Source organism: Parasteatoda tepidariorum, chromosome 8, assembly GCF_043381705.1.
Source record: "Parasteatoda tepidariorum isolate YZ-2023 chromosome 8, CAS_Ptep_4.0, whole genome shotgun sequence".
Taxonomy (NCBI): Eukaryota; Metazoa; Arthropoda; class Arachnida; order Araneae; family Theridiidae; genus Parasteatoda; species Parasteatoda tepidariorum.
In genome coordinates this window covers 441,141-468,235 of record NC_092211.1, presented here as the reverse complement: position 1 = coordinate 468,235, position 27,095 = coordinate 441,141, and the positions used below count along the sequence as shown (strand labels likewise).

Below are 27,095 nucleotides of genomic sequence, written 5' to 3'. Positions count from 1 at the left end.
GCCGCCTTTTCCCTTTCTTAAACTGCATAGTCTGTAAAATGGTCACGAGTTTCTCCATTCATTTAGCAACCATGGGAGAGTTTCATGTTGCGTTCTAGTTCCACAAGGTTATAAAGGAGCAAATTTTAAAGCAAAGAATTGTTACATTTATATTTGAACTGTTTGCAATAAATTTCTGTCTAAAAAAGCAGGTATAATGGACGATAAAATAATTTAAATTAAGAAAATTAGTAAATAAATTAAAATTAAGAAATAAAAGAAAAAAATTCCAGCTTTTCTTTAAAATTCCCCAGATTTTTCCATTATAAAAAAAGTTCTCTGTTAATTCCAGGTGGGTGAATGAGATAGTCTCATTTTAATAAGTAGAGTTAAAAATTATTCAAGTAAGGCCTTCAATAGAGTGCATACTAAACTAGGTGTCTGAAAGTTTCAGGATTAGTGTGAAATACTAAATACATCTTTTATATAAAGGGGTTTCATGTCGAATAGTGAAGCATCCATCTTTTAATAAAACTTTTGCAATAAACCACAGCATGATAAACTAAAAATCTAGACTATTCTGGTATAATTGAATTGCCATTATTATTTTTCTGTGCTGCTTTCATTTACCACTTAATATCTTTGTAAAACAAGATCTGATAAATAATGTTGTGCATAGGTAAATGAGACTCATTGTTGATTTGACAACATTTGATATTAATATAAATAATTTTAAATGCAGCATCAAAAAATTAGAGTGAACTGCATCAACTCACAAATAAAATTACTGCGAAAGCAAAATAAAACAGTCTTAAATAAAACTTAACATTTATTAGCAAATAAGATATATACAAAATTTTGTCAAAAAGATTACTAAACATATATTTGACAAAGAAAAACAAATTTGAATGTTTTTATAAAAATCCAACCATTGGGTCTTCCGCACGTTTACGTTTAATGAAATACGCTTCCATTTCTTCCTCTGTAGGAGCCTTTGCTTCATACATGCTGTTGTATGGACGCTTCCTTTCATCCATGGCTAACAGCCTGTCAGCATTTTGTTGAGATTCTTCTTCAGCCTTCAGAGCCTATAAATTATAATCACCAAATATGAATTTAACATTTAAAAAAAAAATAGCCATTTTAATCATAGATAAAAAAGAAGGTAATATCTGGGAGTGTATGAAATTGCATGTGTAGCAAAAACGATGTAATGTGATAAAGCTATGTTGAAAATATTGTGTACAAAAATAAGTTTTAGAAATTGGTAATAAGGGAAATATTATTTTTTTAAATAACTAAACTGACATTTTGATAAAAGAACTGTTGGAATGCAATGCTCATTTCTTCCCTTTAACTTAAGTAGGTGCTCTTACTTTGTGCGTGCCCAAGCTTCTAAATGCATACTCTTATTATTTTGTTCATATTCCAGCTTTCATGGCTTGCGTGTTCACAGCTGATTGTGTTGTTTACCTATATCAGGGTGCACAGCCAGATTTTTCAACAAAAAATAAGCACCTTTTAAGGACTCACAAAATATTTTTAATCACTTTCCAAAAAAAAAAATTATAAATAGGATCTGTGCAATAATAAAAAATTCTATCGTTTAAAGTTCATTTATAAACATAGAATCAATAAAATTCAAAAACATTATCAGAAACTTTACATAATCATGATAAAATAACTAGTTTCTAATAAATATTGCAGAGAAAATTGTGAAAATCATGCATTTTTTGTAACTTAAAACTGCAATCGACAAGGGAAAGAAAAAATCTCTTTCTAAAAGATAGAAAATTAAGGGCTTTTAAAAAACTTAAATTGAAAATAAGTACTTTTTAAAAACACTAAGCACCCTGTATATTTTGTTTCATTCTTTATTATACTTAACAATAAGATATGTTTTTACTATCTCTGCATAAATTTTTCGGGGGCCCAGCCAAAAAGTGTTATGTGCCCAGAGTAATGCATCCTACTTTAGATAAATGGAAAGTTCATAATTAAACTAAAAGCTGACACCATTAACAAAAGCCTAGTGGCAGCTGATTCTCGATTGAAACCTCTCTAGAGAAAATTTTGATGTGAGAAAACTCCAGTTGGAAGCAATTTGATAAAAAATAAATAAACACAAACTTAGTAACAAGAGACGAAAAGAAAGAAGGTGATGATCCAATGACCAAAAAACTTCTGTTAATATCATCATACTTTTAAAACACATGGATAGCAAAATTTGCCACAGAATGTACAGCTTAACTGTCAAAATTTGACTAAATTTATTTATGACCCTATAACTTAATCACTATCTAAATTTTTATATATCAGTTTTAATTTACTAGTTTTATACAGTTTCAAAAATGCATGATGATAAATTTTCCAAGAGTAGATTTTATAGTAGAGCATTTTAACTTTAAAATTTTAAATAGGGATTGTGAGACTTGAGTTACATAATTAGAAATATTTTTTCAGAAAAACACTATTTTTGTACTACAAGGATGTTTAGATTTACAACTAATTTACAAATGTACTAACTTTTAGGAAAACTGCTGGAAAAAAATAGGCTTTGGTGGCCACAACAAAGTACATAAGGTAAATAATTTGATTTTAGATTGTAACAGTTAATTTTCTGTAAAAAGAACAATATCAAGTGCCTTAAAAATTAGAAGACTAAGCAAAATCAATTCAGTCTATGATATTTCATGTCGACTTATAAAGAAAAAAATTAAAAGGCTCATGTTTAAATGCTTTTAATCTTAAATATTAACTTGTTACTATAAAAAAAATACTATATTTTACAGTATGTCAAACATCAATATCTTTTGTTAAAAAGCAGTATAAAATTACATAAGATACAAACCTTTTTCAATTTCTTATCTTTCTCTGCTTCAGAATCATCTTCGCTGCTCGAAGAATGGTGCTTCTTCTTCTTTTTTTTCTTCTTATCTTTCTTGTGTTTCTTTTTCTTTATTTGATCCTTAAAAACGATAAAAGCTTTGAAACACTGTATGATATAAAAATAAGGTTTATGAGTAGAAAAAACATAACAAACAAGCCATTTGTATTTAGATTTTTGAATTGATTAACTGCCTTAATATTGACTACAAGTTTTGCTTATTTACTTATTATTCCTTATTCGAAAAAAAATTAATATATTCATTGTCACGCCTAAGATAATAAAAATGTAACTCTACAACAACTAAAAGGCTACTGCAAAAGTATAGTAAAACAAACTTTCATAAAATAAAAAACTTATTGCAGAAACTGCCTATTGTTAGACAGGGGTCATGGATGTTCAATCTCCATTTGTAACAAACAAAATGATTGTGAGAATGTAGTTACAAGCTGTCACCAAGGATCAAACCACATGATTCCCACTCAATTTCAGAAAAGAAATTCCCTGACTTTTCCAGATATATATCGGGTAAATTTCAATGAAAATCCATACCATATTTATCTATACCACAAAAGTTTTCATCAGAAAACTTTGACTCTTTTATTTGTAATGCAAAGTATTGGATTTTCTGAGTAAAGTAAATATCATTAAATGAGGGTGGAAACATATCAGTTTGATTTAAGTGTGACATTTTAACAATAAATAGTTGTAATTAATGTTAGATTAACTTAAGTTGAATCTCAAACTGATTACTTTCACTGACAATTTTAAGACTGGTTATTTTCCAGGTATAATGCAGGAATTTTCCAGGTTTTTGCAAAAAAAAATTGCAACTTTCCCTGATTTTCGGATTTGAAACAAAATTCCCTGACAATTCCAGGTTTTCCCTGTTCTCCCTGACCCGTGGGAACCCTGAAACCAAAATTCTTCGTTCTAGAGTTTGGTATAGGTAAGGATCTACAATATAAGTAAGGATTGCAAAGTAAACATTAAGCTCACAAAAATTGCTTTTGATCTGGGTAAAAGCTATTTTTTAGGAATGATTCAATGAATTATTTTCAATTCAGGAATGCTCAGCCTATAAACTGCAGGCCAAAATTGATGTTTCAACTGCCTTAAATTTAATTAAAAATATGAATGGAAGAAAAAGCAAAAATTTCTCCCCCCCCCCTTTAACAGTAAATTACTGATCAAACAATTCTCAGATTGTAACCCTTTCGTTTCAACTTAAGTTGCAGCGATAGCGGAGTACTGTAATTTGATATGAATTTGTACAAATAAAAAGGATGAGTGGATAGGATATTATAATTTTAAAATTCCAGTTACAACCAAGAAATTAATCTGATACAGTGTTGGTAACATTTGCAATGGGAATTTATTTTCTGACTTGATTCAAAAGTTGAAAAAATCTCTTCACGAATGTACAGAAAATCTATAATATAATTTCATCAAAATGATTAAGAATATTGTTTCTTTGATCCACCACTCATTTTAAATACAAAATATAATTATATTTATGACCATACATTTCAAGATGAAACAGGATTGAAACAAATCGTGTTACAATGACTCGATTCAAGTTTACGAAATATTGCTATTCGCTTGTATCTCACAATAAAAGCGCAAGTAGAACGGTAACAACAGCTCCAAAACTTCAAGTTACGAGTTATATTCATTTAACACATTACACAACTCTTTTACAAACATATCTATTCGGGCTATACATTTCTCTCTTTGAATAGTTAAATATTTGGTGTAAAGGAATTTTTTTTTAAAAACTTACCAATAAATATGCCCAGATAATTTTCTTTGTAACCTTGCAGTTATATTTATTTACATTAAATATTATTTTCATCTGCAGCCAAGCAAAAAATTTAGTTAAAAATGTTAGTAATTCATATTACTTTCAAATAAAGAATATACTTTCTAGCAACTAACGCCTAATGTTACTCAATTTGACCCAAAACACAGTATTTTCTAGTTTATGTGTAAAAATGATTGTGCATACCTGTTTGAATTTTTTTTCTAAATATAGTGAATACAGAATTCGAAAAACCGGCCGTCCTCGGCGGTCAAAAATTCCCCGCGAACAACAAATTTCTCAAATCCAACGACCGCGCGAACGGCCATTTTCTAGTTAATGTTCGTGATATATTTTCAATTTTTGTTATCTTACAAGAGTCTAGCGCCTCACTTCTAAAATGTCCCTCTAATCTTGAAATACAGCAACATACTGTGCATGGTGGAATTGATGTTTTCTCTGTCTGGGAGTACTGCAGCGGTTGAAAGAGGCTTTTCAGCATTGAACTTAAAAAAACAAAAACACATTACGTACTGGTCTTAAACGAAAAGCGTTAAACGCAATTATGAACATCTGCCTAATTGGAAAACCCCTTTCAGATTTCTGTGCAGAAACCTCTGTAAATCATTTGCTTGATTGTGGAATTTTCAAACGTCATATTTGATTCATTTAAAAAACGCAGTACCCTCGGATAAATTGACATTCCAGATAACTTGACTTTTGTTATTTAAATTATTTCATAAAAGAAATAATTTATTNCTCAGCTATGGTTTTCCACCGGACCTTCCTTCCAATAGACAAGCAATGGACAATGGACAGTTCCAATCAATGAAAGTTCCTTAGCAATGGACAGTTGCAATCAATGAAAGTTCCTTAGCCATAGACAGTTGCAATCACTGGACAGCAATCAATGAAAGTTCCTTATCAATGGACAGGTTGTCCCTTCAATTAATTACAAATCGTGTAAGCTGGACAGATGAGTCCGTTATTTTCAAAGAAAGTTCACTGGACAACAAGGCGTCCTTCTGTGTTCGGTGTGAGCACGTATCACCGCTGCCACCATTTATATATATATATATATATATAAGAGTATAATATGATATACATGCATAATATTTCCCTGAGTAACAGGGAATATATGGAGAATTCTGAGAGGAAGAAATTACCTCTTGAGTCGAATCTTCTGAGTTGTGTGCTGGTTCTGGATTACTTGCGACTGGTTTGGCCAATTTTTCTGTCAACAAAGATATAGATGATACCTGAAACATATACTGCATGTTTGAAAAACATTCACTAGTAAATTAAGGATAAAAATAAAACATTTATGTAACAGCCTATTGGGGCCAGTGAATTTAAAAATTTTAAAAACAATCATTTTTAAGAAAATAATAACAAATACAGTTATAAAATTTTTATTTTTTGTTATGGTGTTACTTTTTTTGAGATAGGTAATTACAGACCATCTTGATGTTAATGAGAGTTTATTTTGTTCAACAAAGCAATTCAAAAAGTTCTAAAAATAAATTACTGATGTAACAAAAAAATATTGTTTTCATTTTCAAATTAATTTATGAAAGAGAGAATTATTCAATCTAATTTATACTATACATACCAAAGTGCAGTTATACATATAAGATAAAATCAAGACTAACTTCTTTAAAAGCTTCTTTCCCCGCAAGTCCAGTGCAATATGAATTCTTAATAAAAGAATGGCAGCATTTGTAACCCCACTGGAAATCTTGCCAATACGATCCAAAAACAGCCTGAAAGCAAATCATTACAAAATATAGTTATTAAAGAATTTCAAACCTGTAATTTATGTATAGTTGAATTTTGGTTTATTTGTAATTATTGGTTTATTTAGCTCAAAATTGACAGAAAGCTAAATGAAGTAAAGCCCTAATTTATAACCTGTGTTTTTTATGATACAAATCGAAAAACTAAAAAAAAAAAATTTATTTTAAACATTTTGTAACTATTGGGGTAATTTGGAGTAATCAGAAAAATTGATAGCTATGTTATATGACTGGTCCCACAAATTATCATCATGTATTCGGTACAACATACCAGATTCCACTCTTTGCTCCAAAGAAATTTTAATAAAGATTAAAATTTTTAATCATGTATTTTTTTGCATGTATTTAGTTTAGTTTTTTAGTTAAAATATTAATAATTGTTTAAACATGATAAAATGAAAAAACCCCATTTAGTGGGTATAAAGATAGGTTTCATCAAGTGTGCTCAATCTGAAAAAAACCTGCCAGATTTCCTTGGCAAACCCTGGTTCCAGATGAGTAAGACTAAGAACCAGAAACAATAAAAGCAAGTGGTGAGCATATAACATAGATAACATAAGTGTTAGCATTAAGTTATTATGAACATTTACACAGAACAACCACAGAAAATGCCATATGTTTAAGTTAGTTATTTACATAACAACAAAAGTTTGAAAGTAAATTACTTACAGTATGATTATTAATGTGAACATCTTCCTCATATTTAGACCTGATGACAGGTTTTTCATCTCCTTTAATAACATTTCCTTGCCTTGAGTACTCCACATAGTCTTCCTAGAGAAAAAATTATGATTAAAAAATCAAAATATTGGTCATTAGCATAACAATGATATGAGTTTTGGAACAAGGATAGGGTACTGTACTGAAAGTGTAAATGATTAGAACAGTAAATCATGAGCACTATCTCATTGCTTTAATTTATGTTCAGATAGAACTAAAAATTCAATAGAGCATACTATAATAGTCTATAGTATTTTTGGTTTAAAGCCAAAGATAATTGCAAGGCAGCCAAACAAGTAAGCTTTTTTTAAAAAAAATAATAATAATAATTTTCATTGATTGAAGGGTGAATTCAGTGCTGACATGAAGTTTGATTACTCATAATTAAATAAAAAAACTGAGTTAGGTGAGTTTTTTTTTAATTATAAAATCAGGAGAATTTTTTTTCTTTCTTTTTTTTGCTTAGTTAAAGCACATTTAAAAGAAATAATTTGAAGTATTGGTCCAGAAGAATATTGTTTTTTAAATATCATCTTACATTTCTTAAAATTCTTAAATTTTATGAAATAAAATTTAAAAAAAAACACTAAGGTAAGATTTTAGAGTACATTCGTATAAAAGGAATGACAAGATTTTTGAAGAAATTAATTTAAATGAAAATTAATTAAAAACAACACGTATGTTGCGGACATGATGGTTGCAGACATGACAAAAAGTTTCTCTTCATGTTATGCTAAAAAATGTTCTCATGTTCTGTTTACAAATTTTCCGCTAACTGTGTTCGCACATCTGTATACTTAATGCATACCAACCAATGAACATCAATGTTAAATTTTTTGTGAAAACCTTATGTCTCAAACATAAATCTATTTGATACATAGGTATTTCTTATTAAGCTCAAAAGTTTATTACAGATTAATGAAATTGTATTTTGCAACTTGTCATGTCTGCAACATTGCAAACATGACCAAATTAAAAAAAAAAAAATTTAAAAATTATTGAACAAAAAATATTAAATGAAAACCTTTTAAATAAAGCATATTTTTACAACATAGTAAATAAACTAAAGAAATTTATTCCTTGGGAAAATAAACTCGTTAACTGCTTTAATGTAATAAAATTTTAAAAACACATTGAAAAGCAAGCATGTGCTCTTATAAGTATCCCATATTTAAATACTAAAAGCAAAAATGCAATGTTTTCAGTCTTTAACTAGGTAAATACAGTACATGTCTTAAAATATCATTTTTAATTAATTACAAGTATTATAATGCAACAATAGCAACAAAAAAAATTAATAAACTTATTTGTCATGTCCGCAACTTTTAAATTCAATTTTTTCACATATTATGCAACACAAAGAATTTACATCATTATTTTGATAAAAAAAAAATCAATATTCATAAAATATACTTAATGACCTTTAATTTGATATGAGATACATTGAATTTGCAGGAAAAATTTTTTTAAGCAGACCAGGCTACAGTGCAAAATCACCAGTATAGGGAAACGGTAAATAGGAAAGAATATTTAAATCCATTCTTTACTAGCAAAATATAAGATTTCATAATTTTTATCTAAGTATAAAAGTTATTTAATAAAAATTTATCTTAATGGGTAACTTAAAGTAATTAATTTTGAACAAAAAAAATTAAGCACAGCTTTATTTAATTAAGATATTTTCTTAACACTTCACTTACATGAGAACTGAAAACAGGCATATTTAATTTTCATAATTGGATCAACTGCTCGCCGACGGTTAAAAATAAAATTTTTAAAAAATGGGTTGAAGTTGGGGAAACTAGTTTGATATTATTAAATGCATCGTTTGAAAATAGTTTATAATAGCAGTTTTAAATTTTTGATATACTGCAGTTTAAAACACTTTTTAGACACCCTGTATATGTTTAGTAGAGTATTTCTTACAGATTGAGAGAATATCAATTGTTTTGGTGGAGCTTCCAAATATTCTTCTCCCCCATAAGTATCAATGATGCTGTTCTTAATGTTGTCCTTCACTTCTCCCTTCTTCACTTTGAATTCTTGATGAAGAAGTTCTGCCTTTGTGGGTTCTGCCAGCAAGTTCACTTCCACTCCTTTCTCATAGGCTTGCCATGCAAAAGCTGTAAAATAAATATTTCCAATTAATTTATTTTAATTAACACCACCTATATAGATGAGTCCGGGTGCTCTTTTGGAGGCCCAGAATAAATAGGATTACTTATAGCCCAAACCTAAGATACAGTAAAACTTCGCTGCAACAAAATTTAGAGACCAAATAAATATATTCAGGGTATCTGCTACATTTTAGATTTTCAAATTAAAGACTTTTCATGATTTTCCATGACAAATTCCAAGAATTTTTCATGACTTAACAAAGTTACTATTTTCTCCGACAAAAACGCAACAATAAATTCAAAAAGGCATTATAATAACATTAATTGAAATTATAGGTATAACCAAAACTGTTATACTCTGCATCTTCATATTTATAGATTTCAAATTTCAAAAACAGAGTAAAGAAAGAGTTGAAAAAATAATATAGCTGAAAAAAATACAAAAGCAAAAAATTTTTTTTCTGCAGAATTATATTCTAAAGATATTTTTCTTGTTCATCAGAAAGGAAAGAAATACTCCTGATTTTTCTGTACTCATTTTGGAATAAAAAAATTTCACTGATGACTGGATTGTTTCAACTAGAATTTTAAGTTGATAAAATTAAAAAAAAAAAAAAAATTCTTAAATCACAGAAATATAAAAGATAACTCAGTCCAGAAATGATGTTTTTTCTTTCATTTCTTGAAAGAACACCATAAAAACATGATAAAATCATTTTATATTCTAGTAAAATATGACTGAGTGGTGATTTTGTTAGGAATTCAGATATTTGGAACAAGATAAAATTGGGGGAGGGGATTCCATTTTAAAAATTAGATTTTTCGGAGACCAAAATCCATGACTTTCCGTGATTTTTTTTAAAAAAATAGTAAAAATCATGACATTTCATGATAAATTTTGTTCAATACTGAAATTCATGACTTTCTATGATTTTTCATGACTTTCCAGTATATTCCCTGTATATTGTTGTAGAGGGATATATTATTATATCGAGGGCATACATACTTTGGGAACACAATAATATTTTTTTTTTAGTTTTAATGTTATATATGTATTAACAATAAATCTATTTAAATATAACATAAAAACTTAATTTGCCGAGTGTTAATTATGGTTAAATATGAAATAAGATAGGTAAATATGAAATATCAGTGACTTTTTAAGAGATAAGGAAAGCAAATCTGAGAATGGAAGGTTTTGGGGCAGTCTATGTACATCAAGGATGGGTAATTGAAATCTGAATACAAAAGCTATTCACTGTGGTGAAAAGAAATAAGATAAGTACATAATCAGCAATGAGTCATCTCTTGTTAGAAAAGACTGGAAAAAATGGCAAAATATGATAAAATAAGATTTTTTACATTACATGAAAACCAGTAATAAATGGAGAAAATAAAATTGAAATTTGAAAAAAAAATCATTTTACAGGGGTTTAATGCTTTAGATCAGGGGTGGCAAACTTTTAAGCACCAACGTGCCATTTTTTCTAAAAAAAACGCTTAATGAGATCATGGACGTGCCGTCAAATTATTTTGACTTCGTGATTTTTGGGAAAATAATGATACAAAATAGTATCAACTCAAAACTATTTATTTACTATGAAAAAAAAAACATTTTGCAATGTCTCAGTTATACGCGTAGTTCAACTTAAGTAACATCAGTGTGACTTCTGTTGTTGCAGATAAGATGACAAATAACTTATATTAGGTTGTAAGACGTTAGTTTAAGCAGGACTGTTAATTAATTTTTTTTTTTTTGCTATTTTGTTTTTTATGGTCATTAGTTATTTTTTGACATTAATTGTTACATTTTTTGTCAATAATTGCCTATTTTTTTGTGCTTTGTGAAATTTAATCTAATTGTTAATATGCTTCATAGTGAACTTTGTGATCGGTGGCGTGCCCAAAATATTGTGTCGCGTGCCATTGGTTCGCCATCCCTGCTTTAGATAATATTACAATATTGAGAGGAGGATAACATTAATTCATATGCAAGTTTGCCAGGACCACAAAACATTGTAATAAAGGGAGTTATTGTTGTATGGGATATTGCAGTAGCGAGAGTTCACTGTATATGTTGGATAAGAGCCAAATTTTGGGGTTTCACCACTTGGCCTTTTAGGTCTAAACAAGGAAATCGGTCATTAAAACTTTCTAATCAAAATTGATTAATAAATTTTACGTTTTTTATGCTTAATAACTGTACTAAGTATTTTTTAAAAGTAAGTAAAAAGTTTTTTAAAATTTTATTGTGATTATGAGTCTACCCGAAACCTTTCACCAGCAAAGGAGTTTGAGCCTGTGTCAAGCCGGGGCTGAGCCCATCTCTGATACATAATCTAGAATCCTATACAGTCTTCACATGGTCAAGTGCCACTCTAACCTTCTTGTCAAAAGAAAAAGGATTTAACCCCAATATAACAACTTTTGGTAACATTAACTTTTGAATATCACAAGAAATTTGAAATCCCTTAGAGGTATTCGTTATACATGTGTAGGGACCACGATATTACAAATTGATGTCTGGATTCCTTACTTCGATATAATGAATTTTGATATCATGAACTTTTCAATATCCCCACCCAAAAAAAAACTAAATACCAACGCATTTGTTGTGCAGCTAATAATAAAAAAATCATTTTAGGTGAACCTCAATTTCACGACATAATGTTGATAATCCAAAAAACATTTTACCGATTTCTGGAGAATTTAAAATGCATTTTTGAATTTGAATTCTTAAAAACTTTTCTTGGACAATTTTATGAATTATTTCTTGTAACTCCAAAAAAGAGAGAGATTATCATGTTTGAAAAGAACTTGCCTGAATTATCCTTTCCTAAAGAAAAGAACATGTAAGAGATGTACAGATAAGAATATCTGCTGATAAGATAGGAAAGTTTTATTAATTTAATAAATTAAAAAGAAACTGGCACTTATGCAGTTACCCTAGACCAGAGGTCGCCAAAGTGGTCTATATAGACCCCCAAGGGTCTATTTAACAAAAGCAGGGGTCGATCTGAGACAGGGGGGCGAATGGGGGTCGATCCGAATCGGAAGGGTCGGAAAAAAAACAGTTCTCAATACGCAAATCACACGTACCTAATGTAAAATTTGTATGTAAAATTTGTGAATTTTTTTTATAATTGACTCAATATCAGTTTCTTTATAAAACATAAATTAATAAACGTATATTTATTCAGGTGAAACAAGTATTTACGTACCACCGAGCAGTGGCACGAACTCAGCTCAGTTTATAAGTAATATGCATATGTGCGCTTGTCCAAATGTCACGTGTGACGAGCATTAACGTTACAAATGCAAATATCATACGCAGTTTCAGCTATCTTTGCAAACTGTGTTGAATATTTGTAGTGTCATTATTAAAACTTTTATAGTTTTGGATAATTAGTTATTGTTTCGATAAAACCATTCGTTTAGTTTAGATATCAATTTTAATTATCAAAGCACAAAAAAGAAGGTAAGCATTAATAATATGGATTAGTACAGCCCGCGACAAAACTATAGCACACTTTGTATTTTTTTACGAAAATTACAAAATTGACCAATTTTGACGAAAATTAAAATTGACCAATTTTGAACCCAATATAGCGAACCTTGCAAAAAAACACCAGGCACACCCATCTCATTGATCAAGAAGCAGTAAATCTTTAGTTACTTTACTTATTATATCTACTTATGCATAATTACTTATTATTTAATAATAAGGTATTTAAATTTCAATATTAATATATTTTTCATAAAACTATTGTTACACAATGTACTATTACTTTAATAAATGTTCAAAATCATAAAATAAATGTACAAAACAGTATCTAATAGAGTTTTACTTTAATTAACAGAAAACTACTTTTATAAGGGTCGATGGAGATTTCGAAAAATTATATAGGGGCTGATGATCAAAAAAGTTTGGCGACCCATGCCCTAGACAATAATTTTGCAGTATTTGGTGATTGGAAAGAATCAGAAATGTTTAAAGAAAAGATTGCATCTGAAGATATATTAGAGAAGGAAGATGATGAAACAGGAAAACTAAATGTAAAATCAAATGAAAATCATAAATATTGGCATTGTTCAAAATAAATGTTTTTTGAAATAAATACATGTACAACAAATACATGTATTTTTTAAACACTATACAGTCATTATTTTGACTGAATTGTTAAAAAATATATATATTCGATTAAAATAGTCAAGTCATATACGAATATATATATGCTTGATATCATGAAGTTTTTAGTATCTCCTATTAATCTTCTAATATTGAGAAATGACTGTATATGTATATAAAAATACATTACTTGAATTACAAATATCTATAACTTTTTTCAAACTCTTATTCTATTTAAAAAAATATGTTTTTTAGGAAAAACAAAGAAATAACAACTATGTTTTAAAATGCTGAAACAATTACAAGTGTAAAAAGACAGATAACTTTTGCCTTTCGGTAAAAATATTTTTTAAACAAAAATATTTTTAAAATGTAAGTAGTTCAAGAGTTCATTTAGGATTTAAGTTTATATGCTGCAAAATGTAAGCAAGTTATGCAGTTATTTAAAAAAAAAGCACAAAATTATTATTTTAAGAAAGAAAATAAAAATTACCAGAATTTATCTAACTAAAAACACTCTTTTTATAACATGTGCAAAACTAATTTTTCGATATTGATTATGGTATTAGCCGACAAGTTGAATAATTTTTGGTCGAATAGATCTTGGAAAGTCAAACAAGGTAGGAATCATTGAAATCAAGGTTTAAATTTCTTTAAATTTTGTTCAAATTTCCTTTTTTTGTCATTGAAATATTTACATTCTTTAAAATGATGCAAAAATTTGCATGTTTCATAATAGCATTATTAAAATACTTTAAAATTATGTAAGAATTTGCACACTATATAATTTTTTTTGACTGTTATTAAAAAATTTAATAAAAATTCTAAAAAGTTATTCAAACTTTTTAGCTACATAAAATTATCGTTGGATTATTAAGTTTTATAATTGTGTACAAAAAATGTTTGTTTCGGTAGTTTCAGAGATATAGCGAAATCTGCAATTCTTAATGATAAACATTAAGAAATTTAACTTTAAACAGCTCTCCAGAGTAAATTATTGGGACTATATTTTTTAGAGAGTGGCTCTTATATTTCTGGAGTCAAAAATTACAATCTGCCAGAAAAAAGAAGGAATATTTATTTAGAGAAAGTTCTGCCTGTATTAGAGAAATGTATAGTTTTTCTGCCTGATTTTTTTTAACTTAAAATAACACTCTGTGCTAATCAATTAAATTATTTAAAAATTAACAGCTTAACCCATTAAGATTGAGCTCTAGTATGTGATAATTAAATTGTTAGAGCAAAAGTTATTTCTGGTGTTCAATTTTTTTCAATTTATGCCTTATTCTTTCAATTTATGCATAACAATCTGTTTTATACATAACTATCAGTTTTAAAGATCAACTCATAGAAAAAGCTTAATAAGTAATTTTACATAAAATAAAAATTGAGAGCTAATAGATAAATTTATACTTACATTGTGTCTGACTATGCTTTGAAGTATCTCCCGTATAACGAACAAAGTTATCACCAGCATAAGCTAACCTAATAAATCAAAAACATACTTTTAGTTACTTATTTTATCATATGAATAATAAAGAAACAATGAGAAAAAAAGGCAACATCATAATTAAACATCATAATTATTTCTAAAAAATGGTTTAGATACATTGGATCAGACCATAAAAAAATCTCAAAATTTAGTTAAAAAATTAAAGTTCTCAAAATTATTTTAAATTATTTGAACTCATATCATTATGAGAGAGAATATTTAGAACAGTATTCATAAGTCAACGTTTTTACATAGTTTGGATTAAAAGAAATTTTCTTATCAGTTTCAATAATAATACAAATTAAATTAGAAAATTCTAAAAGCAGACAAATATAGTACACAGATTAAAATTGCATACTAATTTTCATACCTTGAAATTCAAATTTTTTAACACATTATTGAAATAAACAATAATAAATAATTATTTTCATATTCACTTTGCTAGCTTAGTTTTGATACCTGGTTTTAAGTTGAGAATTATTCAATATGCATAGCTGCCAACATGGACAGGAAAAAATTCAGTAAATTTTAGGAAATAATATAAATTTCATGATAATTGTTGCATAATGTACTAAATATTTTACATTTAACTTTTTAAAAATATTTAACTTTTTGTACTCATTTGAAATACTTTAAAAAAATTCTAATCAGACAAGTGCAGGTTTCTGAAAAAATTTGAAAGACAATCTTAGTTACATGCCCATAAAATAACAATCACAGAGTGATTGTTCGTACTGTGAGTACTTGTGAATGTTGCGTTTCTTGACCTAGGAATGTGCATTCTGTTGTCAGGTTTTTTTTATAAAAATAGAATTTTAAAAACATGTCTTCAATACATAACACTAAAATATGTCAATATTTATTAAACTAATTGAAATATCCTCGAAGCAAGACTTTGTTCTTATAGAAGGAATTGTTCATTGCATATCATTTACATTTTTGCATATGCAATAATTTTTTTAGAAGGAGGATAAGGAAAAAAATTAATTAAATCTAACATTAGGAACACATTAAATTTAGAACACGTTAAATTTTTAATAATAATACTGCATGAATTTTAAATTAATAAGCAAAAAAAAAGCTGCATACAAAATATATAGCTGTATATAGGATAGGAAAAAATCCATTAGATTTTACGAAATAATATAAATTTCATGATAATTGTTGCATAATGTACTGAACATGTTACACATAGGGAATATAAAGGACTTTTATAGTCATCAAAATAGACAAATTGTTATATTTTCCAGTTATGATTGACATTAAACATATTTGAAATGTTATGTATTATGTTTACTCATTTAGAATATTAACCCCTTAACTGCCGAGTAAAATCTACGTGATTCACTCCCCAGTGCCACCGTTTTTCGCTCAAGTGCACCTTCTTACGCGGTGTTTTGGTGGGGTAAAATGATGCACGCTTTGCAATTTAAAAACAGTTTACTTTTACAAGACAAGAAAAAGGAAAGAAAGAAAATACAANATTAAAATGGTATACTAATTTTCATACCTTGAAATTCAAATTTTTTAACACATTATTGAAATAAACAATAATAAATAGTTATTTTCATATTCACTTCGCTAGCTCAGTTTTGATATCTGGTTTTAAGTCGAGAATTATTCAATATGCATAGCTGCTAACATGGTTAGGAAAAAATTCAGTAAATTTTACGAAATAAGATAAATTTCATGATAATTGTCGCATAATGTACTAAATATTATACACATAGGGAATTTTAGAGACATTTAAAGTCATTAAAATAGACAAATTGTCATATTTTCCAGTTGTGATTGACATTAAACATATTTGAAATGTTATGTATTATGTTTACTCATTTAGAATATTAATAGGCATTTAATTCATCACAGATAGTTAAAATATATTTTTTAATTAATTTAAAAACAGAGTTCTGAATAAAAATAAACTGATCATAGAACAAAAAGGTTTTGATCTGATTTCTATAAATGAGGTTCATTTCATTATGTATTAGTAATACTTATTTAAATATTCTAGTAAGCAAGCAATAACTTGTACAAAAATTCTATTTCAATAGGAACATTTTAAGGAAACTTACTCAATTTTAGGGAATTTTCTAAAATGTACAAAAACCAGGAGAATTTTAATTAAACCAGTACACCAAGAGAAATTTGCAAAATCCAGTAGAGTTGGCAGCTACAAATATGTTTGCCCCCCCTTTTTTTGGCACTATACAGTATAAGAGGTAAAAAAAAATTGTAGCGTAATATATTTCAGAGGTATTACTAATATAATTTAAACAAAAAAATTATTTAAAATATATCTATAAAAAAAAAGTTTAGCCTTACTCTGTAGCATCTTTTCCAGTGGTTTTGTAAGGGTTATCTCTCATTGCTCTCGTCTTGGGATCATAATATGCAGAGTTAGGATCTAGATTTCGGAGATACTGAAAAACAACAGAAACTTAGTATTTTTCGTACAAGATATCGTAGAAATAATTTTGCTAAAAAAATTACGGTTTCGTAGTTACTTTAGCAGTATCTTCTCGAATTCTAAGATTTCTGACCGTAATTCTTTGTTTGCTGTCTACTTTTGTACCTGGCATATCAGCATGGTCTGCATACTTCTCCTCATCATCATCGTCATCAATATCAGCATCTTTTGTCTGCAAAAATAAGGAAAAATTATCAGCAAAAAACATTTATAAAACATGAAAAACCATTTTTTCAGTAATGATTCTTGGTCTATCCCAGAGCTGTAAACATTTGTCAAAACAATACAACTATTTTCCCAAATTAGAGATTATATTTCACTCTTATAAATGAAAAACAAAAAGTAATTATCATATTAATATTAATAAAACACTGCATATAGTACTACATATATGTAGCAGTAGTTGATTAAACATTACATACATGCAGCATTCAAATTCCGATATCTGAATAACCAGTTAAATAAATTTTCGTCAAAACAAAAATTTTATATATAATTTATTGTATCAATCATAATCGATTAAGTATAATAAACTGCTGTTTGTAGAAAATGCAACACCATGAAAGAATCATCAGAATCAAATGAAATTTAATGCAGAAACGACTTNACTTTTGTACCTGGCATATCAGCATGGTCTGCATACTTCTCCTCATCATCATCGTCATCAATATCAGCATCTTTTGTCTGCAAAAATAAGGAAAAATTATCAGCAAAAAACATTTATAAAACATTGAAAACCATTTTTTCAGTAATGATTCTTGGTCGCTCTCAGAGTCATTAACATTTATCAAAACAAAACAACTATATTTACAAATTAAAAATTATATTTTGTTCTTATTAATGAAAAACAAAAAGTAATTATCATGTTGATAAAACACTGCATATATTACATGAGTTGTACTACATATATATATAGCATTCAAATTCCGATATCTTAATAACCAGTTAAATAAATTTTCTTCAAAACAAAAACTTAACATTTACTTTATTGCATCAATCATACTCAATTTAGTATAATATTTACTAAACAACTTCTTGGATGAGAACGTCTTTTTCCATCAAACTCATCGTTATTACATGAAAGACATCAAGGTGTATAGATATAAAGTTAAGTTCATGCGTGAAAAAGAGAAGTGGGATTTTCTGTCTTTAAAGCAACTTAAAGCTTTATATTAGGAATTAAAACTTTATCAAATACACTTCAAACTTACAATTCCAGCTTAATTTCAGAAATGAAATTCTGACTTTGCGACATAGAAATATTTTATACTTTACTACAAAGATTAAAATTACAATTTACAATATTAATATTAAAATTACAACCTTACAAATAAACATTTCAGGGTTAGGCTGAAATAGAATCATAGAAATAAAAAAAATTTGTTAAAAAAAAAAATAATAATACCTGTTCTTTAGCTAAGTTAGTTTCATCTGATAAATAATCTTGCTTTAGTTTCTCTTCTTTTAAATGACGCTTAGCCTAAAAAATATATTAATAATTAGTAAGAAAGAATATTAAGATGGACAGAATTTCACAAGAAAAAAGATATGCATGTAGAAAATGAAATATGTTAGTTCCTAACAATTAAACAACATAATTTTTAACAAAATTAGAAAAACAGTAAACACAAAAAACCTAAATACAAACGAAATGTGATGTTTTTTAACAATGAAATAAACATGCAATATTGGTATACACAGCCGCAAGTACTCAGAAAAAGAAAATCTCTGTCTTTTCCCTAATTTTCTTAGGTGAATCAAGTGAATCATCCATCTGATGAATCATCAAATTTCTCTTATTTTTATAACTGAAGGCATAAATCTACCAATCTCAAATTTATCAAAACTTATCCATCTTTAATAATTTTTCAATCTTGTCTTATTCATACATATAAAATATAATTCAAACTACTTATTATTCAAATTGAAAATAATGATCTTGTTATAAAAATATGCTACAAAAATAAACTTAACAAACTTATTATGTAAAAGGATTCAGGTAGAGCAGTTAAAAGATGTCAGACGCAAGTATTTTTTTTCCCCCTTTGCTGTTGTTATTATGAGATATAATTTTTTTTATCTGATTTTTAACTAGAATAAGGATAGAAAAAGGTCAGAAAATATCTACTTTCATTGATATAAATTGAACCAAAATTAAACATTATAAATTTTTTCATAATTTGTACTATCTCAAAAGCAAATTAAGTACTTTGGGCATTAGAATAAAATTCTGATATACAAATTCCTTTATTTTCTTTCCTCATTGTTCCAGATTATTACGGATAAAAAAAAGGATAAACTATAAAAATTAATTTAAGAAAAATGATATTGCATTAGGAAAATACCTCTTCAATTTTAGAAAATTCCTCAACAATATTGTGGTAGTTGCTTGGGTCGTAACCACTCCAACGGTCCCTTTTACCGTCATAATCTAGCATGAGATTTGGAAGTACTGTCTCATCCGGTGCAAAATCACTTTGCGAATATTTAGCACCAACTTTTCTGGGTCGCTGAAAATATTTTAAAAATTGAGAATGCAGAAAACATATAAAGTAGCTAAAAGTATCATAGCTACTATCATTTGAAAATTAAAAAATAACCATATTAGGAATTATTTTAAATTAAAAAAGGAATCTTTTTAAGTATACACTTTTAATATTTAGCATTTCTTTTTAGTATGTTGTTCATTCTCATACCTGCCAACACTGGAGAAATAAAATAACGAAGATTTTACTAGCGACATTTTTTAGACTACGAGTAAAGTGTTTTAATTCATCGTGCATAATCATGTAAGTCAAGAAGAGAAATTCAAAATAGGAAATAATATAAGCACTTACATTTGCCGAAGAAAAAAATATGTATTTAAATCTTAAAGTAAAGAAAACGTTTTCAAAACATCTTTTATAATTACTTAAACTATTAACACTCAACATCAATATTGGCAATAACACCATCTGTTGAGGAATAAGAGAAGTATTTTAGCCATCAACAGTTATTTTATTGAAAAAAATTTTTTTTTTAATTTCTTCAAAAACAGGAGATAGTCATAAAATATAGGAGTCTTTGTTAAAAAAAACAGGAGACTTGGCAGGTATGCATTCTAATATAAAATGCTCTTTGATTTAAATTATTATTTTTTAATGTGAAAGTTTTTCTTTTTTTTTTTATGTGTACTGAAATCTTTCCTTAAAGCAAGCTACATCTTTTTCATAAGAACGGTACAGAAAGTTTTCCTTTTTAAAGGTTACACAGAAATAAATATTTATGTCAATTAACTTCTTTAACCGTAAGGTTTCGTGACACGGTAAAAGCGATTCCAAGAGTTTGGGGTTTTTTCTTTAAACGTCACTGTAATGATTTTTTAAACCTTAATTATATTTATATCTAATTAATAATCTATTTACTTATTTATTTTGGTTGTCTTAATAAAATAGAAAGTAAAATGCCATTGAAAAAGAAACAGTAAAATTATATTCAAACAATATCAAAATTTATTAAAACAATAGCAATTTGGCATTACAATTAAAAAATAAAATACATGTATGTTTCTGAAGTGAAAAAAAACTTTTGATATTTTGGACATTTAGTCTTTTTTAATCAAATTAAATTATGACAGGTTTTTAAATTTCCTTCAAGAAAAATTTATTTTTCATCATATTGCCTCGATTCATCATTTCTCGAAGTATCGACCATTGAGAATAATACGAACGTGACGGACATGAGTTTAAAAGAAAGATTTGAAAAAGTATGAAAAGTAATAAAAAATTTAAAAATTAATAAATTTAAAATAAGTAAAAAAAAATTTTTAAAATAAAAAAAACATGTTTATTTATTTACTGAAAAAAAAAGAAAGAAATTTCAAGTTGAACACACTCTTTTCATTTAAATGCAAAGAATAAAACTTCAACATTTGTAACGGGTTGCCTTTTTTTTTTCTCTCTTCAGTATATAAGTGTAAATAACGGACGTTTCTAATTGTTTGAAAAATTTTGAGGCCTTTTGCAAATGTTAGCACTCGTCAATGTGGACAGCATGAATTGGTAGCCTTAACTCTAATATTTTTACTTAACTACCCTTAACTCTTATCTTCCATGCCACAACAGATGAGATGACTGCAAGACATAACAGATTAAATGTGCACCTTGCTATTTATATAAGCTGGATGGTTAGGCTACAATCATGATAGAACTGACTAGACCCAACTCAACACCAGCGGAATCGGTGACACTAGAGGGCTATTAAAGGGTGACATTTAGCCTCCATGCTGTAGGTTGTGAACCATTTTATCGAAGCATAAATTAACATAGCTAGGAAAAAAACAACTACCCTTATTTGATTTTTTTTTTTTGTAGGTAGGTATAAAAGAACTATCCTTATTTGATATGCATTTTTTAAGAGAAAAAGGGATAATTAAAATAAATGTAATCCATTGGTATTTATTGATTTAACAGGATGAAAGCAAGGCCATAAAAATATATTTTGAACAACGAAGTAAAAAAAAACAAAACAGATTAGTTTTACACAAGGCGCGACAGACGATGAAGTAAAATAATTGCATTACATTTTTGTAAATCAATTCGAATTACACAAAGAGTTAAATGATTTATAAAAAAGAAACAAACAACATTTCTGATACAATAACTAATAAACAATAGCAAGGAATAAAAGAAAACAATTTACATAGAAAAATTAGTTAGTGTACCTCTAAGCAATCTTTTTTCGTGTGTGTCATTGCACCACAGTTCTCACATGCACCAGGGCGATAGCGGACACAAATTGAACCCTAAAAATAAGTAAAAGATATTTCCAAACTTTTTCTTTATAAATCAAAAAATTATTTCTCAATACAACCTAAGAAGACAATTGTCAAACAGATTCTCATTTTTGGCAATGCATTTTTAATTTTAAAAAAATCATAAGATAGAATCCCTAATTAACAAAGGTTTATACTAATAAAAGTTATAATGATATACACCTGTAAATCATTAATTAATGGTATCTTAATTTTTTTATTTTGTTTATGAAAATAATAAATTAAAATCTTAAAAAAAAATTATTCTTTTATTATATTTCAAAGTAATTGCATGATTTTGATATTACCTAATTATTTAAGATAGCTAGTCACAGCATTTTTTTTTTAAAGGTCTTAAATCATCTAAAATTTTTAAAAAAATCTTTGATAAAGTGAAAAACATAATAGAAATATACAAGGCGTAATTAGTTTAAAAAATATAAAGCTGTAACCAAGACATATTATATTAATTTTCAGATGGTTTAATTTAAGAAAACGATTACATTATACCGACTTACTGAAGAAATTTACTCATTTGTGAAATTTGAATTCAAGAAAAAAATTATTTTTTTCTTCTTAAATATAATAGGAGTAATTACCTTTAATCCTCGTACATATTCATCACTAATTTGACTGAAATCTTTCTGTCGATCAGGTTGGGGCCTTTGGTGTTTCAAAGTTGCAGTTTTCGCACCAAAATACCATGGAGCAGAAGAAATATACTGTGGTAGATGAGGATTAATATCCCTAAAATTAAAGATATTTAGAATCAGAGTTGAATATTTGACATGACAAACATCAAAAAAGGTTACAATTATCAATGACTGCTTAAAAAGAAGTTTTAAAAAAGTGAATACTCAGGAGCAATGTCATATTAAAGAAAAGCTTTGGAGAGAAATTTCATTCTGATATTAATTTTTGAGGATGGAATTTTTAAATAGAAGTGTGGATTTCAAAACAAATACCACATTTATAAATTACAGATTATATTATGTAGCTAACAAATAAATTATACAAAGAAAATAGACCAGAATTATGACTTCGATGGGGTAGACTATATTTGACGGCGCCCCTTGATTCTCGCCAAGTTGTGATAGCGGCTCATCCCCAAGCTGGGCAATGTTGAAACCCAATTGTAATTCTGATTGGCTTAGATTTTAGCGTTATTTTTATATGTTCAACGGTACAAGTAATTTCAGAGGCCCGTTAGTTTTATCTTAGATACCGGCTGAAAAGAATACTTTTGCTTTTGGTCAAGGACAGGGTTGGGGTTTTGGATGTCCTAAACTGGTTTTGGACAGGACACACTGTCTAAACTGGATATCTTTACTGTCTTAAACTGGATAAAACTGTCTTAAAGTATTCAAAACTTTAAACTTTGGTAAAAGGTAAAAATTCTATAGGTGTAACCATAGTACACATAATAATTACATGTATCAATAAATATTTGATATTTTTTATACAATTTACTACTTAATTTGTTTAAAAATGTTATAATTTCTGCATTAAAGGATGATAAAAAAGACATCTATTTAAAAAAAAATTGTTTTTAAACATAAATATATTAGTTTAAATTGGAAATACAAAATAACTAAAAAATGTATTAACAGTTTTGAAGAGCATAACATCAGTTTCAGTTACTGACACTGGTGATGTATCACCACTATGTTAAAAGAATCGAACATGAATGAAATAAAAGTATTCTTGGATAGTACTATAGATAAATAAACCTGTTTATGACCAACCAAGCACTTAGTCCCTAATAGCTTAACCTGTATGGCAATGTCCAATTTCAGTTATGTACTATTGAATGAGAGGACCAATTGAACTTGATTACTGATTAATTTTCTTTTGTTTAATGTTTAAATTGAAGAGTCAAACAATATTAATAAAACATTATACTTTTAAAAACAAATATTCTCCAGCAGATTTAATTATCAATATGTTATTAGTTCTATGTTTATTTTACCTTTTAAATATTGTTCAGATAAAATTGTGACATAATTTGAGTAAAAGGGTTTTGGACAGTTTAAGACAGTTTTGGACAAAGGGGTTTAAGACAGGTCGGTTTAAACCGTGGATTAATCCATTCAGTCCTAAACCTTGCCAACCCTGGTCAATAAGATCAAAGGTATATGGGCAGTTATAAAAAGGGACTTTAGAAAAAATGTCACAGCCAGTCCGATACCACAGACGCCATTTCCAATTTATATTTCGCCGAATTTAAGTGGCGATGGAGGTACACAGATTCTATTCATGATAAATTTAGACAGCATCTAACCTCTATTAGAGAATTCTGTGCACCCAAATCTGAGGATATTCAAGCTTAATGAAGAAGTGAGTTGTTTCTTTCCTTTTCTTTCTGTGCTTACTCCATTAATCTTTGTTTCGATTCAAAATGCATTTTATTGGGTTTATTAATTTTACTTATATTGGGTTCATTACAATTTTATAATGTTTTGGCCGATGTTTTGGTGAAATTTTCCAATGTTTTATTGAAATATCATTATGTTTTGGCTGCCATTACTGTTACCACAGTGTTCCGCGTAAACAGGAATGGAGCCTAATGGATAAGTCGCCAATTTCACCAAGGGGCACCCTCAAGTATATTTTACCCTTCAATGTTTAGTGATAAAACATTATTTCTCATTGATTTCAGTTTTTTTCTCCATTTAAATTAAGGTTTTTAAAATAAAAGGAATTTAAATTTTTATATACGTTTTTTATTTCTCTAGTCAATAGCATGTTTGAAATTCATAACACAATTGACACCTTCATTAGTGGCATAAAAAGGTTATAGCTTCAAAACGGTCTTTAAAGACTTTATTTTGTTATAATTTGTGAAAAACTCTTCTAAGACGAACTGTTATTATTTGGCAATGTTAGTGCAATTGGCATTAATTTCCTAATCTCAGAATGTATGAAAGAAGTTATTATCACTCTGTTTTGGCAGAGTGATAATGACGATGTAGTTACATAGATTGACTAATTTTCTTTATTTAATAGCGAGAAGAAGAAAGAAAAAAATAACATTTTAAATAAAACTTTTACAAGGAGCATTTTCAGTCTCTGTAAACTTTTTAAGGTTTCAAACTCAAATTTGATGCATGAAACATACGTCTTTAGAAAACTTAGCTCAGAAGTGTGGAGTTTTTCATAATAAAGTAGAGCCTGCATAAAACAAGATTGCAGATTTCAAGAGTGAAGTGAAATGTTTTGATTGTTAAATTTGCACACTTTTTTTCGGATTTAGCAGGAGAAAACATTATTAAATATCAGAAATAATAAAAATCTAAAAAAAAAAAAAAAAAAATTGGACAGTACACTATGAATTGTTTTAACTTATTAAAGTAGAAAGAATTATTTAAAGTATTACAGAATTACATCTTGTTGAACCATAGTCTAGCTAAACCATGTGCAATTGGTAGTTCACCTTTTTTAAAAACTCTACAATTACAATAATTCTTTTGATGTGAAGAATTTAATGAAAAAAATTATCGAAACTACAATGAAAACAACAGTATGGAAATGGGGGGGGGGAGTGTTGTAACTCGTAACTAGTTAAAAGAGTCTGCAAACTGCTTTTTAATTAAGATTGTTGGAGGATTTCCATATTCTGATCTACGCCAAAATAATTGTCAAGTCATAGGAACTTCTAGCAACAGTGGTCAGGGAGAAATTAAAAAAANATTTATTTTTTCTAGAACATATTTAGAAACACTATCCTTTAAAAAATATATAAATTTTATGTATTAATTAAATTTCACATATGAATATAGGTTTTTGACATTTTCGACATTTTTGACAATGAGGTTTTTGACATGACGCATTTGAATTCATATGGTTTAAACCATGGTTTAAACTGTCAAAAACTGTCACATGTCAAAAACCTGCCAACCCTGAACAGTGGTGAGGGAGAAATTAAAAAAAGATCCCCGAAGAAGATCAACTCAAGAAAGTATAATTCGCAGAAATTCACAGGAAAACCTCAACATATTTCACTTTTTTCTTCTTTTAAATTTTCCTTTTAAAAGAAATCCATTAGCACCATCCATATCAAAATCCATTTAGGACCTTGGCCATTGGCCAAGATCACGATATGGAAATATCCTTCTATATCGTTCACAGAAAGGTTTGAATTTTATCTAAGTCTATTCAAGGCAATATATAAAATACAAGGTTCGGGCACTTAAAAAAAAGGAAACATTTGATTGACCTATTTGAAGAAACTCTTCAACTAGATTCTGAGCAGAAGCAAGTAGTAAACTTTTCAGGAGATTATGTATAACACTCAAAAATTCAACTCGATGCATATTTAATTGAAATTGCACTTACTTTCCATCTTCATCCACAGCAGCAGGAGCATTACCAGCTTTTCTGGCTTCTTCTAACTCTTTTGCTTTACGCCAATCTTCTCTACTTCGTTTTTTAGGCTCATCGATATCTTTATTCTTGAGTATCTCTGATACAGGTCTACTGACAGAATTCATTGTTCTGCTATAATTATATAATACAGTCAATTAAAGATCTCTGGTAAATAAATATGAAATAAACGCACAAGAAACTTGCATCATCACATCTTACTGTTTATTTTGCGCTAGAGAGTACGATTCGAACTGCCTATTCTTGTGCGACCGAATTTTAAATTACACTTGTTCTTCGTTTCATTCGATCTTATTTAATCCATATTTTCTTTAAGGAACATTTTTCTTGGAAATACGGAATAACGCAAACGCAGGTTTTACCAGATTTCGCACTGGATTGATCGTTAAAACTCGGTTCCTAATCAGTTGCTGTAGTTCATTTACGTCGCACTAGAGCTGCACAATGGGCTATAACGGACTGATCGTTAAAACACGGTTCCCATCAGATCACCGAAGTCAAGCATCACTGGTTGCGGTCAGTGTGCGGG

General features: G+C 28.0%; 1 protein-coding gene across 1 annotated transcript; it reads right to left on the bottom strand.

Moving 5' to 3' along the window:
• Positions 1-790: 790 nt before the first annotated feature.
• On the bottom strand, positions 791-26,893 carry LOC107445381 (Pre-mRNA-splicing factor Slu7). The gene is made up of 15 exons (XM_043054279.2): positions 26,768-26,893; positions 26,519-26,680; positions 22,783-22,930; positions 22,094-22,174; positions 19,737-19,901; positions 18,797-18,871; positions 17,429-17,563; positions 17,247-17,344; positions 14,847-14,914; positions 9,110-9,306; positions 7,133-7,237; positions 6,320-6,430; positions 5,834-5,926; positions 2,831-2,947; positions 791-1,067 (listed from the first exon to the last, which is right to left on the bottom strand). The coding sequence occupies exons 2-15, from the start codon at positions 26,671-26,673 to the stop codon at positions 894-896; spliced, it is 1,722 nt and encodes a 573-aa protein (XP_042910213.1). The 5' UTR covers positions 26,674-26,680; positions 26,768-26,893; the 3' UTR covers positions 791-893.
• Positions 26,894-27,095: the final 202 nt, after the last annotated feature.

Excerpts from the sequence above, each read along its gene's own strand:
- LOC107445381 (XM_043054279.2), bottom strand. The coding sequence starts at position 26,673 with ATGAATTCTGTCAGTAGACCTGTATCAGAGATACTCAAGAATAAAGAT. Across the intron at positions 22,931-26,518 it reads GCTGTGGATGAAGATGGAAA|GGATATTAATCCTCATCTAC; the intron begins GTAAGTGCAATT and ends CTTTAATTTTAG. Across the intron at positions 2,948-5,833 it reads CAGAAGATTCGACTCAAGAG|GATCAAATAAAGAAAAAGAA; the intron begins GTAATTTCTTCC and ends ATCGTTTTTAAG.